Source organism: Malaclemys terrapin, chromosome 1 (genome assembly GCF_027887155.1).
Source record: "Malaclemys terrapin pileata isolate rMalTer1 chromosome 1, rMalTer1.hap1, whole genome shotgun sequence".
NCBI lineage: Eukaryota > Metazoa > Chordata > Testudines > Emydidae > Malaclemys > Malaclemys terrapin.
In genome coordinates, this window is record NC_071505.1 from 231,626,994 (window position 1) to 231,647,187 (window position 20,194).

A 20,194-nucleotide genomic window follows, 5' to 3' on the forward strand; every position below is an offset into this window, starting at 1 on the left:
TAGATCACACTATAGGAAAATTTTAGGGATTCTTGGTAAAACTTTCACAAGAGACTAAAGTCCCATTTTTAAAACTGACTCAGGCACTTAGGAGGCTAAATTCCATTGACTTGCAATGAGACTTTGGCTCCTAGGTGTCTGTCACCTTTGTAAATAGGACTTAGGCTCAGGCACTTTTGAAATGTTAACTGTTAGCCTAAATTTTTCTTTGCTCAATTTTATCCTATGGCTCCTAGTTACACATCCGTTGGGCCCCTGAAATAACTCCTCTCCTTTCCTGGTGGGGTGTTTTGCCCATTAATCTGCATTTGGCCAAACTCCTCATGTGTAGTGCTTTTAATCTGTTCTTTGAAGTCGGTGGTGGTGGTTTGTATGCTGATCTGAGTTTAATGCTGTTTATTTTCCCTCTTGTGGTATTGGTGTGCCCTGAGCTGTACATAGCAGACATACCCACCCTCTCTTGGGTAGGGGCATCAGATTCTGGGGGTGGGAATTGAATGCGACTCTGACTTACTACCTGCTTTCTTGATCATGTCTCCAGCTAGTGGTCCAGTGCTTATAAAACATCCTACTAATATCTCTCAGTTAAAGGTTTTCAGCTTTAATTCAAGTGTTAGAAACTTGTATTTTTATTGATGAAGGGCGGGAGTTTGATCCCACTGACAAATGTGGTGTTGTCTCTATGTGGCAACAGCTCTTTACAAGAGCATTGTGAGGGACTCTGTGCTGGAGTGTTCGGTAGGGACCAGAAAAATGGAACACTTCCCTACCTAGACTGTGAAGAGACAGTGGAACTGCTCAGTATGTGCTACAGCCATCTGAGGGTTGCAGTAGCCCCTGTAGCTCACGTACCTGTTCTTCTGAGGGAAAGGACAGTAGGTCTGAACTCACTGGGCTGATGCCTTCGCGTTCCCCTTCCCAGTTCCCCTGTGTGCTTGAATGCCTTGAGTCCCAATGGAGTTGAACTTTGCAGCATGGGGTGGGCAGACTCTGTATCAACCAAGCATCCCTCCCACAAGGGCACACAGTAGAACTGAACCATTTTTAGAACCTTCATAACTGTGGGGTGGGCAGGTTTTACCTCTCATCAAATATCCCTTCCAAGCAGGAAGTAAATGTTTTAAAACCTTTGTTCTACACATTCTAGGGGCCTGATTCAAAGCCCAGTGAAGGCAGTGGAAAGGCTCGCATATGCTTCAACAGGTTGGTCCTAAGATTATAGTAAGCTGGCTCACATTCCACACATTCTGAAAGGTTTATCTTGGAATTACATTTTCATGAGCTTTAACTCTTCGTAAAAAAATCAGTTTGACAAATCAGCAGCTGTACCTTAGTCTGGGCTCACAGTCCTTGAGGAGTCCTCTTTGGTAAGAATTCCTTTGAAGCAGTGAAATTCTGAATTTGTCTCTGCTGTATCATGAAGCATTGCCACTAGCAACACTGAAACACCAGTTTTTGTTGATGCCTCTGTTAATTTCTCTCCCAATATCCAGTGTTGCTGGCCTGATTCTGAATGGCACAAACATGCATTAAGGCAAGTTTATTTAAAATGTGGAACTGATAAGAGTCAGGGTGTTGGAACTGGGTTAGCGCACTATCCAATTTCCAGAAATGTGCATTCAAATGGCGGTCTCATTCTGTTTCCCCTCTGTTTGCCCACCCCACCGTTTGTCAATCTCTGATTCAGACCGAGACCAATGATTAGAGGATCTGTTGGGTTTCCTCATCAGAACTGAGGGTTGCTGGCCCCAGCACTAGACCTGGGCATGATCATTGAAATGGAAAGCAAAACTTCTATAGAATCAGAACTGGGCCTAATGTGGGAAAAGGAAACTAAATAGAAATCAACAAGGACTAATGTCAGTGGAGCTACTTTGATTTACAGTAGCTACTCCTGAGGGCATTCTGCGCCCCCCCAAAAAAAATTCTGTGCACAATATTTTAAAATTCTGCAAAATGCTCCAAATTTTATTTGCCAAATAAACGGGGAGGCTCCAGCATGGCATTGGGGAGCACAGGTGTCTGGCTGCACAGAGGTGGGAGATCACTGTGCAGCTCTTCCCCCGGGACACAGATGCAGCAGTGAGGCTGCACCCAACCCTGACACAGCACAAGGACTGGGCCTGCCCCAGAAACACCCCAGGGCCCTGCCCCTCCGTGCCAGGTGCACCAGGCATGAGCAGGCAGGCTCAGCAAGGCAGGATTCAAGTGTTGAGGGGCTTAGTGGGGGGGGGGGATCCAGGTGTAGGTTGAGAGGGTTCTGTGGGGGCCAATCTGGGTGCGAGTGGCTCAGTGGGGGAGCTGGCCGGGGGGCGACCTGGATGCACAGGGGCTTACTGGGGAGGGGGTTCAGGGTGCAATGGTAATAGGATTCTGCCAGGGGATCCAGATGAAGGTGGCTGGGGCTCAGCAGGGGGGTCTGGGTGTGGGGAGCTCAGTGAAGGGTCCAGATACTGGAGGAGTAGGGCTCAGTGGTGTGGCTCATCAGGATGGTCCAGGTGTAGGGGGACTGGGGCTCATTTGGGGGGAGGGGGGGTTGAGGGTTTGGCTCAATGGGAGATTCTGAGTATGAGGGGGTCTGCATGCCTGGGGGTTGGGCCAATGGGGAGCAGCTCCCTATACAGGGATCTCTCCCCCTGCAGCTGAGGGGCGATGGGTTCAGGAAGCAGAGGGGTGTGTGTGTGTGTGTGTGTGTGTGTGTGTGTGTGTGTGAGTTTGCAGAGCTTCCTACAGCTGGGGGAGAAATCTGGAGGTGGGTCTGACCTGGCCCCAGAAGCTGTGCAGGGGCAGAGGAAGTCCCATCCTCCCCGGCTCAGCCTGGACTAGCAGCTGAGCTTGGCATAGGGTAGGAGCCACCAGCCGGGTCTTCCCCAGTCCTGCCCCTTGCCCACCAGTGATTTACCTCTCTGGTGGCTGCCCTGAGCACCCGAAACATATTGCTGGGGAGGGGCACATGATCACTTTTGTGGCTTCCCTTTGCTTCCCCATCAGAAAGTCATTTTCCTGCAGGGAAGCAAAGAAATCTGTTGGAGACATAAATTCTGCGTATGCGCAATGTCACAGAATTCCCTCAGGAGTAACTAGCTGAGGAATTTCCTCCTGAAATGCTTTGCTGTTTGCAATGGCTGTCATCAGAGAAAATTGTTTTAGTATTGTTAATTGTTTTATCAGATAAGAAAAATTCTATCCCTGTGGCTTATTTTTGCAAGTTATGGTAGTACAAGCCCATAATAGGGGAGCCAAGCATTTTCTGAATGTAGCTGCTGAATCTTTCAGCATAGAAAGGAATTCATTTTTTTTTTTTTTTAGACGAAACTTTGTTTTCAAATGCTGAATATGGAAGTGGAAGGAAATAAAATGCTTAAATATTCAATTGGAAAAAAATGCCTCTCACATGGATGAAATATTTCAGGTTCTACATTATTAATAAATGATTTAATAATATGGTTAATTTTATCTAAAGAAGTGGCAAGACTAGATTTTTTTCAATCTGTGTATTCTAAGGAAACAATTCTTATTCATTTTTAAAAGCAACATTATGCATTGCACAGAGCTTGTTTCATCAGCTGAAACAAATACTGTACCAAAGAGCTATTATTTCATGCATAAACCCTAGAGCATTTCACAAAACAAACTCCACCATCTGTTTGATATTCTGGCATGGGAGACCAGTCTAAAAGTTATATGCCTAGGTCACTAGAGTATCCTTTGGCACTGAAGCACTATAAGAAAAAGGATCTTTTTATTTCTAGTTTGCCGGCCATTTGGCCAAGAGGATAAACCAACAATATGATGAACTCTGCTTTTCTGCACCTGTTTGTTCTATTTTTTTCCCCTGTGGTACAGCTGCTGGGGCATATGGGCGCTCTAATTTCTTCATGCGGGAAGGCTCCTTATCTTCATATCTTCTATGGAACAAATTTAGGCTAACAGAGGACTGGAAAAATGTGACATGAAGATTTACTACATATCAGTATTCTAGCTGCTGCTGCAATTTGAAGCACCTGCAGATTATCAAGTTAGACATAAGAAAGATTGACACCACGGGAATAACAATAATCTAGACATGTCACTCGGGGGGGCGGGGAATAACACAATTTTCTGCACTGTGTTTTAGTAAGCCTGGCTCTCTCACAGACAGAGTAATTTTAAATTTTGGAAAAAAAAAAAAACCTTCATGATATTCTCTTTGTAGACTGAGAATTAAGTACCTCTGCTTGCTGATTTTATCCTTTTCCAGATGGCAAACATTGAGTTTTCTTGTCTTTCAAATAGAGCTGAAATGAACAGGGCTTGCTTTAATTTATAATGTTTGTATGACATAGGTTTCTTTGCTCATTTATTTGTCATACCCCCCAAAAGTGAAAAATAGGGTTCAGCTGTATACACATTTACATGTGTAAAGTATAAAAACAACCATAAAACAAATAAACCCCAAACCAAAAACTATGATATTTTTTGGAGACGTTAACCTTCAGAGTTTCTTCTCAATAGCTTTTCCTACCCTGATGACAGTCTGTAATATCTTTATCCCGCAACATTTTTACAGTCATGGGGATTTTAAAGATGTTGTGATGAAGTAAAATTTTCTTAGGAGATTTTCTTGAGAATACAGTATGCACCTACAGAAACTCCTGCACACCATCCTAGGAAAGAGTCAGTCCTTGTAATGAATGTGTAACTGAGGGTTACATTACCAGGTTCCCAAAAGGTCCTCCATCAATGAGAAGTGTCCAATGCTTTTCTCATCTGTGAAGATTGTTTCATGTCCTGGAACTAAGGTTACACAGGAAGGCTTTGGATTTGAAGAAGAATGTTTAGCCTTTGTGAAGACAAATAGTGTTTATGCTCTAGTGTGGAATTTTTAAAAATACAAAAATATGACTTTTACACAATTTTTTTTTTTTTTTTTTTTTTTTTTTTTTTTAGTGCATGGCTCTGAGATAGGAAAAAAAAACCTTCGGGGTATACATTTAGGTCATGATGGAAAGGAGATTATTTTTGCTTTCAGGCCTGCTGTGTGTCTCTGATCCTACATAATCTTCTTCAATATCTTACTAAGAGCAGGGTGCATATTTTGAATGGCCTCCAGCAATAATTTGTAAAACTATATTCTGGGGGTGCCTCCTGTTCACATTGACTCCAAAGAGAGTGAGATTGAGTCCGAAATCTAAATACTTTATTTTAAAATACTGTTGTCTCAAACTACCTTTTCTATATACTAGAGCGCATGACCTAGGCCCAGGGCGGGTATTCAGCACGTAGATGCCCCTGCTCTACTGTCTTGCTTTAGCTCCCCCGAAATTGTGGATAATTGGCTCTTCCTGTGCTGCCTTGTCAGGCTCTAGGCTATGACATCGCCCAGGCTTGCGTGAATAATATTGACTGAATTCAATGAGTTATTCAAGACACTTCATGCTATTAAAAAAGTTTCCTTCGTTTGTCCATTTTTATGGAGCTGGAAAACGATTGTGGATATGCACAAGTTTTCAAAGACAATAGTCCCACCTCATTTTTATTAAGCACCCAGTGCAAATCAGAGCCATTGGAGAACCCTGATGGAGGGCGGCTGGCCCTATGTTGTTTCAGGTAAGTCCTGATTTCCTCTTTTTAGTGCATTGCACATTATCGTATTAAAATTAAAGTTTAGACATGTATAACATACTAAAAGGGTGGTTCCATGCTACCAGGGATCCTTGGTGATTCTGATACCAAAGCGTGGTGTCCTCTGGGGCCTACTATGGAAGAGGAACTGGCAGGTGATTCAAATTCCCATGCAATCAGCAGGCATCTTTGCATTCACTTCAGTAGGCTTGGGGTCAGCTCCTTTGGCAGGCATAATAATAAGGAAATGGAAGGTGTGTGTGTGTGTTTATGCTCCTCTTCGCCTGTTCCATGTCTTCTTCCTTGCTCACCATTGTGCCTGCAACTCACTCCTGCCTCTAGTGGGCAAGTTGACAACTTTTCATTCGAATCCTTACTTAAAAATGTGCTTCCTACTTGAAGCCTCCACATTACCTATGGAGGTTGTGGAGTCTCCATCATTGGAGATTTTTAAGAGCAGGTTAGACAAACACTTGTCAGGGATGGTCTAGACAATACTTAGTCCTGCCATTAGTTCAGGGGACTGGACTAGATGACTTCTTGAGATCCCTTCCAGTTCAATGATTCTATGTCAACCCACTAAAGAAAGCAGTAAGCAAGGAATGCTGTACCAGTTCCTATTTAAAACAAACACAAACAGAACAAACTAAAAATCTTGCAGCACTCTTAGGCCCATGGACAACAGGAAACTTGATCAAGTGCAGCCCCCTAACTTAAATACATTGCATATGGGTAAAAGGGGCTTGTAATGGTCTGATTTATTGGAGTAGGTCATACTGGTACTGTGCAACTACACTAGGGGGTTTACATTGTCATAGATGCACTGGTACAAGTTTCCCTGGTATAGACTGGCCCTAAGACAGAACTATCCTCTGGTTTACCCAGGGCATTTTCTGTGCATTGTTTCGCTGGTTCATGTAAATGGTTAAGTTCTGTGGGCTATGAACTGGGTTGTTTTCTGTTTTGTAAGGTTCAGAGCATTCTGTTGGCACTTCTACACACAACATACAATCTACATACACTAATAACAAATTAGTGGAGGAATTCAGCATTTCTTGCTGAAGTGAGTGGATTTTTTTCATCTCTTAGTTGCAATCCACCTTTAAAATAGCAATTGTACAATTTCTGTATGTTCTTAGTGAAGGAATTGCTTTTGAAGATCAGCCTGGCTGCCACAAGAGGTCACTTCATCCCTGTTTTTATTCCACATTGCTATAATGGTTGATGTTTCTAAAAAATGGAAATGTATGGGAGAGAGAAGGGTGTCTTTTGAACTAGTTCCATGGGCTGGCAGCTTGATTGAAACTCTGCTTCAATGTGCATTTAATGCAGCCTTGCAAAATTATCACAAAAACTTACCAGGCCAGGCAAAAAATTGCTAGCCCATCCTTATAAATGTCTTGCACACAGCCTCTTCCTACCATCCATATTTGCACACATACTTGTGCACCAACAGAGAGAGACTCTCTCTCGTTGGTTTGACAACTGTTGCCAAATAACTTCTTGGGAGCACACACTTTGTGTGCGTGCGTGCACGCACACACACACACACACACACACACACACTTTCTCTCACACAGGCTTCACAATAAACTTCATTTGCTCTTCATTTGTTCTCTCTCACTCTCGCTCTCTTTTCACATCAGATTCTCTGTCTCTTTCAACACCTTTCACATCTGGCTGTTTCTACAAGAAACCAGAGTGCTCAATGGCTGTATAGATTTAAATAGTTAAGAGAGAAGGTGCCAGTAGATGGTGCTCAAGAATATGTAGTGTATAGTTCCTGGGGTTTGTAGGAACAATAAAACTAATTTGTGAGTGCATTGTACTGCAAATGGTTTCCTCTGTTCAGCTTTTTGCATCAACCCCACAGCACTGTTCACTCCCTCCCTCTGCCCCATGTCCATCAATTCATCACCATACAGCATTCATCCTCAGATACCCACTCAGGGCTTCTCTACATGAACAGGGTTTGCAGCAAGCTAGGGTGTGAACCTATCCCATACTAGTTTGCTGTGGATGTGGACTAACTGCCATGTGGATTCTGCTGCTGCCCATTAACAGTTCGCTAATAGAGTTTGAACTAGTCTTCTTTGTTAACGTGCTTTGATCTAGTCCCATTTCAATGTTAATGTGTGGCAGCAGGGGCCACAGGGCCTGTTTGTGTACAGCAGGCTATTGTGGTGTAGATTCACACCTCAGCTTGTTGCAAACTAAATGTTTTATGGACAAACCTTCAACGGCCATTCCATTCACCCTTCTATTTTCTCACAGTGCATGGCTGCCTTGCCAACAAAATACATTAGTTCTCTTCCCCCATAAATTCACTTCCATGCTTCACCCAGTCTATTGCTCTGCAGAAGTAGCTCTTCAAAGCTCTTCATCCCTTTCTCTTGGTTAATCCTTTTGCTAGTTGCAGCTGCCACCAGGAAGCACAGCACCATTCATCAGACTTGCAGTCCAATAGGGAATCTCACCTCTCTATGCTGCAGAGTAAGTCCTCCAGGAAGTGCAGAGATACCACATTCATAAGAAAGGCCTAGTATCCTGGGTCAGACCAAAGGTCCATCTAGCCCAGTATCCTGTCTTCTGACAGTGGCCAATGCCAGGTGCCCCAGAGGGAATGAACAGAACAAGCAATCATCAAGTGATCCATCCCCTGTCGCCCATTCCCAGCTTCTGGCAAACAGAGGCTACAGACCCCTATCCCTGCCCATCCTGGCTAATAGCCATTGATGGACCTATCCTCCATGAAATTATCTAGTCGGGGTGAAAGTAGAAATAGGGACTTACCGGTACGGGGCTGGGTTGGGGCCGGCGCGGGGCCTCGGGCAGAAGGGGCGGGGATGGGGAGGGTCAGAGCCAGCCCTTGCCTGCCCTGTGCCGGTAAGTGCCCTCCCTCTCCCCCACCAGGGTAGCAGCGGCAGCCGGGGGCTCCGGCAGCAGTTTAAAGGGCCCAGGGCTCGGCTGTTGCTACCGCCCTGGCCCTTTAAACTGCTGCCGGAGCCCTGGCTGCCGCTGCTACCCCAGGGCTCTGGCAGCAGGGCTCTGGGGGCTATTTAAAGGGCCCAGGACTCCCCTGCTTCTACCGCCTTGGCCGTTTAAATAGCCCCTGGAGTAGTGGCGGTGGGGCTCCGGTGGCTATTTAAAAGGCCCAGGGCAGTAGAGGCAGCGGGAGCCCGGCCCTTTAAATAACCCCCAGAGCCCCGCTGCCACTACCCCAGGGCTCCAGCAGTGCGGCTTTGGCTGCAATTTAATGGGCCTGGGGCTCCTGCCACTGCTGGGAGCCCCAGGCCCTTTAAACTGCTGCCTGGGGAAGCCGGGCCGCCCCGCTACGGTGCACCGGCTCTTGCCGGTACACCATACCCGGGGTGTACCGGCTTATTTTCACCTCTGTATCTAGTTCTTTTTTGAACCCTATACCCTCTTCATGTAGAGTCTGTGGCTTCCCCATGACACTTTCTGCTGGAGCGGGGGGAAAAAAGCAGCCAAGGACAGTGCAGGCACAGACTGCAGCTGTACAGAGAAGTAAGAAGTTTGTTACCTTATTGCTGTATATAGTTCTGTTCATAATAAATGGTTTATCTGGTCAGTAAGATACTCATGGCAGTGGAAGGCACAATGTGTTGGCAGACCCAGTGAGAGGAACTGTTGAAATGGCGGCAACAGAATCTGTACCACGGCAAGGAATTCCCACACCAGCACTGAGAATCAGGGCAAATGCCGAGTGCGCCTGGAAATGGTTCAAACAGCAATTTGAGCTGTATAGGAAAGCGTCCGAGACAAGTAAACTGGAGGAGGAGCAAACAATTTTGCTGCTCTAAACAGTGACCGGTTCCGATGCCCTGGACCTCTACAGTGCTTTCCATATAGATGGTGGTGGGGAAAAGAGAGGAAAGCTTTGCAGAAATAACAAAAATGTTTGAGGATCGTTGTCTCCTTAGAAATAGCATTATTTTTGAAAGGTGTGTGTTCAGATGAGAACTCGGAATGAAGGGGAAACAATAGAGGTGTTTGTCAGAGACTTAGCACTAAAAAGTCAGTCCCAGGAATATGGACTATTAAAAGACTTTCTCATTAAAGACCAGATTGTCCTGGGATGTAACAATAAAAAAGTCCACAAGTGGTTACTCTGGGACATGGATCTGATGCTGGAAAGGTCACAGATCATACCACTGTGAATACCGGAGCTAAATCATCAAAGTAAAAGTTAACAGAAATAAAATTGGTCCGGGACAGAAAAATGAAAAGCAGGAAACAATACCAATGATGTGACAACCAGCATAAATATAGGAAATGTCCAGCATTCAGACAAATATGTACTCGGCCCAGCCATTATGCTAAAATGTGCAGCAAAAGCAGGAGCGTGCATTTATTAAGTGCCCAAATGGATTCCTCAAGTGAAGAGGATGAGCTATTCTTAAGCACAATAATGGAGGAGGCTGGAAACGCAAAATACTGACTAATTAAAATGTGCACAAGTGGCACTTACACGACATTCCAGATAGACGCTGGGGCACAAGTAAATGTAATGAAAGAAACTGAAATCGTGAGATGTAAGGAGCATATAAAGGTGCATGAATGATTATAATGGAGGAAAAATTCCAGTGTTGAGAGTGTACACTGATAATTAAATACAAAGGGAAAACAAGGGTTTGTGGTGGTACACAGGAGCTAGCAACCAGTCTTGGTCCTACATTCATGTGAGGTGCTTGGGGAGGAGGTACCAATGTGAGATTTCTAAAGATAGCTACAGCACTCAACCTAAGGTTTAAGAATCTGAAGTCCTTCCAAAATCTGAGAGGGACGAGCTGTGGACCATGCTTTCAGAAGTCTTAAAAGAGCAATGCTCTGATGCAGAAACTACAGAACCCGAACCACCAAAAAAGAGAATCAACCTTCTGCTGGTGGCATTTGAATCAGATAATGAAAATGAACATTTGTCAGTATGCACTGCTTTGGATTGTTATCGAGCAGAACCCGTCATGAGCCTGGACGCATGTCCCTTGGAATAGTGGTTGAAGCCTGAAGGGACATATGAATCTTTAGCTCATCTGACATGTAAATATCTTGCGATGCCGGCTACAACACTGCCATGAGAATGCCTGTTCTCACTTTCAGGTGACATTGTAAACAAGAAGCCGACAGCATTATCACCTGCAAATGTAAACAAACTTGTTTGAGCAATTGGCTGAACAAGACGTAGGACTGAGTGGACTTGCAGGCTCTAAAGTTCACCATTGTTTTATTTTTGAAGGGAGTTTTTTATACATAATTCTACATTTGTAAGTTCAAGTTTCATGATAAAGATTGCACTGCAGTACTTGTATTAGGTGAATTGAAATACTATTTTGTTTTTTACCGTGTAAAAACTTGCAATCTAAATAAAAAGTGAGCACTGTATGCTTTGTATTCTGCATTGTAATTGAATTTAATATATTTGAAAAATGTAGAAAACATCCCAAAATATTTAAATAAATGGTATTCTATTCTCGTTTAACAGTGCGATTAATCGTGTGATTAATCACGATTAATTTTTTTAATCACTTGACAGCCCTAATAAAAAGAGAACGTGTCCACTTCCCGACAAGAAGTGAACTATTGTCTGAAATGACAGGAGTCAAATTCTTCAGCAAATTAGATGTGTTGGCAGGATTTTGGCTGCTCCTCTAGGATGCTGAGATTTTGAAGGTCTGCACTTTCAACACATAATTTGGCATATACTGCTTTCTAAGACTGCCTTTCAGAATATGTTCCACTCCAGAAGTATTTCACCATACAAGGAGCCAAATGCAAAAGAGTCCAGCAGATACAAAAGTGTACGTTGATGACATAATAATTTGGGGCAGCACTGCTACTGAACATCAGGAATGACTGAGGAGAGTACTGTCACTGCCTGTTAACTGGGGGCCCTACAGGCTGGGATCTGGCACCTCCATGTTGGACTGTTCCCATCCTGTGGGGGCTGCTTTATCAGCCTCCAACCTGGCTGCACAGGATTCAGGGGTGGGAGTGGCAGCAGTGGGGAGCAAACTTCTAATGAGGTAAGGAATGGGGGAGGAGCAAACTGAAGTTTTGCCTACATAGCAGATTGTTTCACCCTAGTAACAGAGGCCTCTCAAGACAGTCTCTTTCCCCTCCCTCTTAAACTAGTTAAAACACCAGAACACCCCTCCCTTCTCCCCTAGCCAAGAATTCCCTTAAAATGTAAGTAAGTCACCTAGTCAGATGCTCCTACTTTTATATCCAGTTGACCTAACCACTTACACTGATAATGGCATACACACATGTGCCTCTTTGGTCTGTTAGCTCGAGTGAGGGGGTGGAAAAGTCTTAAAATTTGTGGAAAGTGGGGGAAACAGTACCTCTGTGGCATGCTCTCCCTTCTCCCAGACATCACCGTTCCTTAAGTTCCTCCATTGAGTCCGGGCTCCGCAGGTCTAAAGGAAGGACGGCTGCTCTCTACAATATCATCCCTGTTCATAAACAGTTTTTAATCAGAAGATTGTTATTCACTGATAGAACATAGGATCTTCTTCAGAGCTACATCATTCTCTTGCATCAAAGATTTCTGGCATACGACGATAAGATAATGTGGACCCCGTACGTATGTGGTGTTACAGTGAAACATTACAATGTTGAAACACACACACAAATCATAATTTAATGAAACTGTACATCAGTGTCTACAAACGATAATGTAACACATTGCTGACATGTTGCCACCCTTCCCTTATTCATGGTAAATAAGTAAAGTAAGAAGCCTCATTTAATGAACTGGGGTGCTGGGGGACAGATTTTCAGCTGTGTCTAAGGATCTTGGGGTACAGCAAAAGAGGGGACACAATGCACCCCCTAATTGTGGGGCTGGTTCTGCACTGGCCTTGCACTGGGAGTAAATTAAAGCAGCCCCAGAGATGCTCTAAACAACACTTGCACAGGGACCGGTCTTCTAACCAAAGATTGCTGGGATATAGGTGTGCTGGAATGTAGGCTCTGCTTTCTTACCCTGGCTGCAGCCAGTTTAGGAGCTGCTACAGCAGCCTATGCCACCAGAGGATTCCCACTGCAGGGGAAAACCATACCTATAATGCTAGGTATTACTGGCCAGTTAACCTAGCTGACCTGAGAACAGTACCTCCACAGTGTGGAATGGGTTGGATGAAGATGAATATGTAGGGAGAAATTCTTCCCTCCCAGGAGAATTTCCCCCAGTTCAGGCACTGCATAAGGTTACCCTCATAATCCCTGCAGCTGCTCATAGGCAGCCTAAGGAGGTCGGCTTTAAATTGTGCTGCGCCTGGGGGCTGCCACCTTTGTGTCTCCTCCCCTTGGGCAGTGCCTGTGTATCTCTTGAAGGAACAGCACACAATCTCACTTAGTTTTTGTCTGGAAGGTTGAGTCTCTTCCTGGCAGTGGGAAGATGAGTAATGTAGATGTTATGTTTCTTTTTGGCCTTATAAACAAGGTGCTTCTGACTCATAATGGAGGAACAGTACAATTTCTGGATAGTATACAGAACGTATGATATATTTTATAGCCTCTTGACCTTTAAATTTAAATGATCTTTCCTTTTCTCCTGCCAGTATGCTATGATATAGTTATTGAGACTTTGGGAGATGTCATAGAAAATAACATTTTAAAAACCAGATGAAATAGTATCCAAATGTGTCACAGATTTCACTGTTTTTCAGTTATGTACAACCAGTGGCAGCTCTATGTATTTTGCCACCTCAAGCACGGCAGTGAGGCAGCCTTTGGCGGCATGCCTGCGGGAGGTCCGCCGGTCCCGCGCCTTCGGTGTACCCGCTGCCGAATTGCTGCCAAAGCCATGGGACCGGTGGACCTCCCGCAGGCATGCCGCCGAAGGCAGCCTGACTGCCGCCCCCCGTGGCTTGCCACCCCAGGCACGCGCTTGGTGTGCTGGTGCCTGGAGCCGCCCCGTGTACAACTATAAAGCAGTATACAAAAAACCCTTTTAAATTTAAACCACTCACATAAATAGTTGATCTCATTAGCACCTGAAAAGATTTAGGAAAAAAATGAATATGCTGCATTGGTAACTTACAAAAGCCTTAAAAGTGGATGTTCAGCTACTTGTGGTAGGATGGAGAGGAGCTGTGATAATGACTTGAGCATCATACTATACCCTTCAGTCAGTCTATATAGATAGTTTTACACCAAATCATGGTGGTAGCATCTCCTTTTTAGCTCTGTCATTCTTTTTTTGATCACCAGCTCTCGTAGATTCGAGAAAGAATCCTGGTCAGTTTAGTCTATTTGACTAATGTATCCCGAATGAGAAACTAAGGGTGTGTCTACGCTACAGAGACTATGCTGGCGTAATCCTGTAGCGTAGAGGCAGCCAACGCCTACAGAAAGGTTTTTCCGCTCAGTGTAGGAACATCTCTCCCCTGAATGAAATTAGCTTTGTCGACGGAAGCAGTCTTCCATCAACATAGCTATGTCATAGCTATAGCTATGTCAGGCCGGGGTGTGGCTTATTCACAACCCTGACTGACAGTGATGTCAACCTAACTTTTAAATGTAGACCAACCCCAAGACAAAAGGAATAGGATAAAAGAAGCCATAAGAGAAAAGGCCATCTATAGAGTTGGCTAATTGAGCCTATTATTATTTTGGGGTAAGGCCTGAATGTTGTCATTTATAGTGACCTTTATGTGCAGGGTGGGCTTTGTTCATTTTTGGTTGCTTTTCTCCTTGAAGGGAAGACTAGTGAATTCGATTTGTTTTTATCCTGACTGTTCTGGAGCACTCTGGCTTAGCTTGCCTCTTCCATCTCTTGTAGCTTATTTTTATTCTAATATTGTTATAATAATTAAAGACACTAAATAATAAAATTCTTATCCTTTAGGGATCAGGGTGGGCGTTTAAGGTGCAGAGAATCAGTATTAACTCTTGCTACCTCCTTTTCTGGCAGTTTCCCACTGGGATTGGAGGAGACCCCTTTCCTTAGCTTTGCTCTGCTGCTGTGCTCTCCTGCGCCCAATTCTGCAGAGCCTAAACTGTTTGGCACTATTCCACAGACTCCAAGGGGGAGAGTGAGCATGCTGTAGAAATGTTGCTGTCTCCTTTCAGGTCTGTTCCCCTCTGTTGCCTTTCTGTATTCAGGGGGAGCATTTGGCCTTTAGTAATTAAGTGTTGCAATAAACCACATTCAGCTGTATGAGTTTAAGATGGAATGTTCTTTAACTCAGTCTTCCGGCTTTTTATGTACTGTGTGGATTCTGAAGTGTTGGTTTTTAAACACTTTTCACACTGCATTTTAATGATCATAATATAAAAGCTTTTCAGACTGTTAAACACTAAGGTTTTATTGTAGTCACCATTAGTAATAAAATAAAACCTAATTTGCATCAGGATTTGATTTAGGTTTCACAAATGTAACCAGTAACCTGTGAAATGGAGGGTTATCTTCATGAAACTCAAGTATTTGATCTGCTTAATGAAGGGCCACCGGCTATGGTATAGTTTCAGTGTGACTCCAGTATTCTTAGAGAATCTCCTAACTGAGAACAGAGCAGTTGCTTTAACAAGCATCGTGGCTGCAGTAGAAAGGCAGTGGTGAATTAGTTTAATATGACATGAGAAGAAACTGCATGGGGGTGTCATCTATACTGTTTCTGAGTTGATGAATTTGTGTTTTGTCTGGTAGCAGTAATGTGTAGAAGAAACAAACAGGATAGCAAAGTGGAATATGATGATAAAAATTATGCTTTTTCCATTTGATTATTTTTGCGAGGGGCGTTGAATGACAAGGGAAGGCCTCTAAGACATTGAACTGTGGTTTGTAGAACTAGTGAGCCACTTAATCATTTTCTGCAACTAAACTGTTTTTTCTGTCCTGTCCGTGCCAAGTTGAAACCAAGGGTATGTCTACACTACCTGCCGGATCGGCGGGTAGCGATCGATCTATCGGGGATCAATTTAATTGCGTTTAGTGAAGACACGATAAAATCGATCCCCAATTGCTCTGCCGTCAACTCTGGAACTCCACCGTGGCGAGAGGCAGAAGCGGAGTGGACGGGGGAGTGGCAGCAGTCGACTCACCGCTGTCCTCATGGCCAGGTAAATCGACCTAAGATATGCTGACTTCAGCTATGCTATTCACATAGCTGAAGTTACGTATCTTAGGTTGACCCCCCCCCCCTCCAATGTAGACCTAGCCCCAGACTATCTGTTAAACTGCGACACACTGTGTTTTTCTACATACATGGCAATCTGTATTTCTATTCTCTGCCTTGTTCTCTCTCTGTTCATGTAATTGACATGGCAATTTCTTGCAATATCCTTGGGAGACCAAATAGAATTAAAGTTAAGTATCTTTGGGGTTCATTGTATTAAATGAATGGTTTATGTATCGTTGTGGGCCGGGATTGCATGAAGCCTCTAGAAGGGGGAGATGTGACTGATGTGAGACTTGGTGGTTCAAAGGACTATACTGAACAATGTGCCAGACAAGAGTGGACTCTTGGAACAAAAAAAAAGCATTAAGTGGTTTTCATGGGGAATATCTCGGGGGAGGTGAATGCAATTCCCCACCTTCAATTATGTAAAAAACCCAGCCTTTTGAAGCTATGCCCCTGAGGAGTGGGCCAGTGGCTTCTGATCCCCTGTTACACGAGACCAAGATCAGAGGCACAAGCTGTATAAAAGAAAGACTGAACTGTTATGATTCTGAATCTGAGATGGTTATGAATGTGTAATCAAGAGGAAAACCCAGCTGGTTGTTTTGAAGGACTGACATCTATCAGAGCCCGAGGTGGAGCTGGAGTGACCCTAGTAAGCTTTTTACCATGCGTGTGGGTTCTTTCTTTGTTTTAATATGTTTTCACTGCAATGCCTTTTACCTTTAAGACTAAATGTGCTTGCTTATAAAGAGCTGCTTGGTAACTTATAATTGCCAGCAACTACACTGTTCACAACCTCTGCAGGGAAAAGCAAAGCACAGACACTAGCCTTGTAGGCAGCCTGGCTTGCTGGGAATATCACTGTGTAGGGAACTGTATAGGCTGGAAAGCTCCTTGTCAAGAGGGAGAGAGATGCGGGTCTCTGCCCAAGAGAGGTGACAGCTGAGGAGCCGGGAGCCTGGAATGGATGCCCTTGGTGGACCACAGAGGGGGATCACAGGTGCAGTTTTCCTGCCCTGTAAAGCTCACACAGTGCTCTATTTTACTTCTCATATCATGTTAAGAGCTGATATAAAGAACTGCTAGAGGAAGCCATTTGCAGCACTCAACAAGAAGTTCTATTGGTCCTAAACAACTCAGAAGTTATGCTGCATATTCTTGAGTGCCATATACTGTCATGTTATCCATAAACTATTTATATATGCACAGATATAGAGCACGCTATTGTTTTCTATGTTCTGGTAAGCTATTGAATTCTCCTGTATTTTGTCCCAAACCAGTTGATGGTGGTGGTGGTACGGGAAGGCAAGACCAGATAGTACATCTCATAGCATGGCTATACAAGTTTGCAGCAGGTGTGTCTCAGCTAAGCATTATTATGGACCACTCTGTTTATAGACTCCAGGGAGCTGATTTAGAATGGTTTAGTGTTCCGGGTAATGCTTAATCATCTTATGTTCTCTTCCAAATTATTAATTCCCAGGAAAACAGTACCCTTGTTACCAAACCATGTATGTGACTAGACTGACTCCTCCATTCTGAGAAGCATCCATTTCTTACTACATATTCTTTGTTAGCCAGTTTTTAACTCACAATCTGAGTTTAGCCCTTAGCTTGTGGGTTATTTATTTCTCTTAATACTCTCATGCGAGGCTCTTTGAAACTGTATCCATTGACTGTCTCTTTTCATTCCACATTTGGTGTTTCTATCCAGGCTTTTACACTATACCCATCACTGCGGTGTCCAAGTGTGTTAGGTAAATCTTTCCAAGAATTCTAATGGGCCTGACTTTAACTTTTTATGTATTTGCTTGTTTGTTTTGAATTTGAAGCTTCCAGTGTTCAGTATATTTTTCTGTAGTGCTACTGCTTCACTCTTGTGTTTCCTTCTGATCTCTAAAATAAATACAAGCGAATATATTTGATTAATTTAGCCTTTTTTCCTCCATGTATTTCTCACAAACCAATCCTGATTCCTACAAAGATGTGAACAAATTTCAACATCTGAATTGTTCATGATGTCTTCACTATTTGCTATTATTTATTGAGTTGTATTGGATAGTCACCTTCTGCATGACACATGGTATCTTTTTGTTCTCTGATTGGATGACTGAAACTTTTAACGTCAGAATAATGAATAAAAAAAGAAATATGGACTCAATGAATATCACACTTCCAATATGCATAGTCGCTTTACTTCGCAGGGTCTATGAATGTTTTCTTGAATAAACTTGCCAGTAATCCAAATCCTCATGAACTTGATGATTTCTATGACCGCATGAATAACAGAAGTACAAATTTGCCACATATATTCACAAAAATATTTGTGAATTGCTTTTGTATTGTATTGTTCAATGTGGTATTATTCGACGAGCTTGAATAAATATCATCTGGGCCTAGTGATATATTGCCCTGGATTTTCTGAAGTTGCGTTATTTGCTTTTCTTAGGTCCTTACACGAACTAACTATTGACTTCTATTGTGCCTATAAAGGCTGCAGGGTTGGACGCTAGGATGCGTTTTCTCTGCAGAGTTAACTTAGGTGATTGGTGCCCAGGTGTTGAGGAGCCACACTGCAAAGCCACATGCAAGTTACTGTGTCCTTACTGGTGCTTTACTCACCCATGTGCGTTGCTGGTTCTGTGTGTTGCAGTAAGCTGAGCTGCTCTATGATGCTTTCCCAGTGAATTGTGATCTGTCCTTCTGGGGACATGGGGGAATTGTGAAAAGGTACAGGAGGACTATCAGCACTAGAATGGTTTAACCTGTGTCCTCACTGTAAAGCAGGCAAGTGACCTGCCTGAGTGAAAGTGGCAACTGGGCTTTAGCCTGTAGCTCCACCCAGGCCAGCTAGCCTGGATTGAAAGCACCACCAAACTCAGGTGAGAGGTTTTGTGTGTGTCTGGGAGGGGAGTTGGGGCAATACCCGAGTAAGAGCTGAGTTAACTCTGTGGTGAAGTCATATCCAGAGAGGGCTGGATTCTCTCCTTTGTCTTAGATCAGCTCAGCACAAAATGGGGAGAAAGTTAATGCTTCCTGATCTGTGGCCGATCTATGTCAGCCCAGGGGCTGCTCTAACTTATGTCAGCAATGTGTTGTCTGTTGAGGATTGGTTTAACATAGTTCCCATCAGCTCCTTTCTGGTCCCTAACATGCCTCCTATGCTGAAGGGAGGAGTGATTGGAACAAGAGTTGGCTCTAAAGCTTCCCTGCTGCTAGGAGACCTCTCAGTTGGCCGGTTACAGTTAGAATCTGGCTCCTTTGTGTCAGATGAGCAACACAAAGGAGCCAGATCAGAAAGCAAGAGAGAGTCCTGTGGCACCTTTAAGACAGGAAAGGAAAGTCTTGGTTGTTAATTGTCCTTGAGACCCTCTTACACTCATAATGGTCCACAATTCCTGATGATTAAGCTGGATACATGGTTACTGGACTGGGGCTTAAGTGTTTCTGAGGTAAAAAACAGGGCTAGAAGTATGTGCTGTATCACATCTACCTTGCTGACAGTGTTGTACAGGCACCTGCTTCTCATTCTGATGGTCACAGTGTCAGTCAGAGCTCAAACCTGCCATGGCAATGAATATAGTTCATTCTCTAGGATAAACCAGTGTGTTTTAATTTGGGAGATGTTTTTTGGGGAAATTTCACATTTGGTTAAAGAGAAGAATAGCGATGTCCGGCAGGCTGTTTTATGTATTTATTTTAAATGATGGCTGTTTTTGAAGCTGCTCAGAGTTTTCAAACGTTAAAGTATTTCTGGTAGAGATGAATTACCAAGCAGACTACAGGTAAGGAAGTCAAAAATGCAAGATAAATATAGTATGTCCAATGGCATTTTAACACCTGGATATCAACACACGTGTATGTGTGCCTGGGGGTAGATATAAAATATGTGTATTCAGTATGGTCCTAATAGATTTGTTTTCACTCTTTTCAGGATAGAAAACCAGTCAAAAGATATGTACTTGGATAGCAAAGATGATGGAGCAATCTCTGGAAATCTAGAGATGGAGCTGAGTCAGACATCCTCTCCACACAATGCTAACTTGCACGGGAAGGTGGCAGCTGAACCAATTGCCAGCAACTTCAATGAGCTGCGGCTGTTAAAGGAGTTTCATGGAATGGTGTCTGTTCAGGGACAGCCAGAAAAGCCCTATCAAAATGGAGCAATAGGGCAGGATTGCTGTGTTCCCCTTGGGAAAGATTTGAGCCCACTCGTCATGCAGGGGAGGTAAGGGCAAGAACAAACTGAATCAGTTTCTTTTATTGAAAGTTGTTTTTATTCCCTTACAGCGTCGATAAAATATATTTTATTTAACATCTTTCTATAAACGTATGGAGTGAAAAGCTTAGTAGGAATTTATAGCAGTCGTAATTGCCTAGAGATGGTGACTGGCTCAGCAGGTTCCTGGACTAATATCAGCTTTTACAGCTGCTCTGCA

The 20,194-nt window shown here is 43.6% G+C and overlaps 1 protein-coding gene across 1 annotated transcript in view; it reads left to right on the top strand.

Moving 5' to 3' along the window:
* OCA2 (OCA2 melanosomal transmembrane protein) overlaps nt 1-20,194 on the top strand; it is a 344,911-nt gene that overhangs the window by 31,979 nt on the left and 292,738 nt on the right. Inside the window, exon 2 of the mRNA XM_054016529.1 lies at nt 19,690-19,983. Within this exon, the coding sequence (XP_053872504.1) occupies nt 19,712-19,983 (272 nt within the window). The 5' untranslated portion in view covers nt 19,690-19,711. The remainder of the gene's footprint in view (nt 1-19,689; nt 19,984-20,194) is intronic.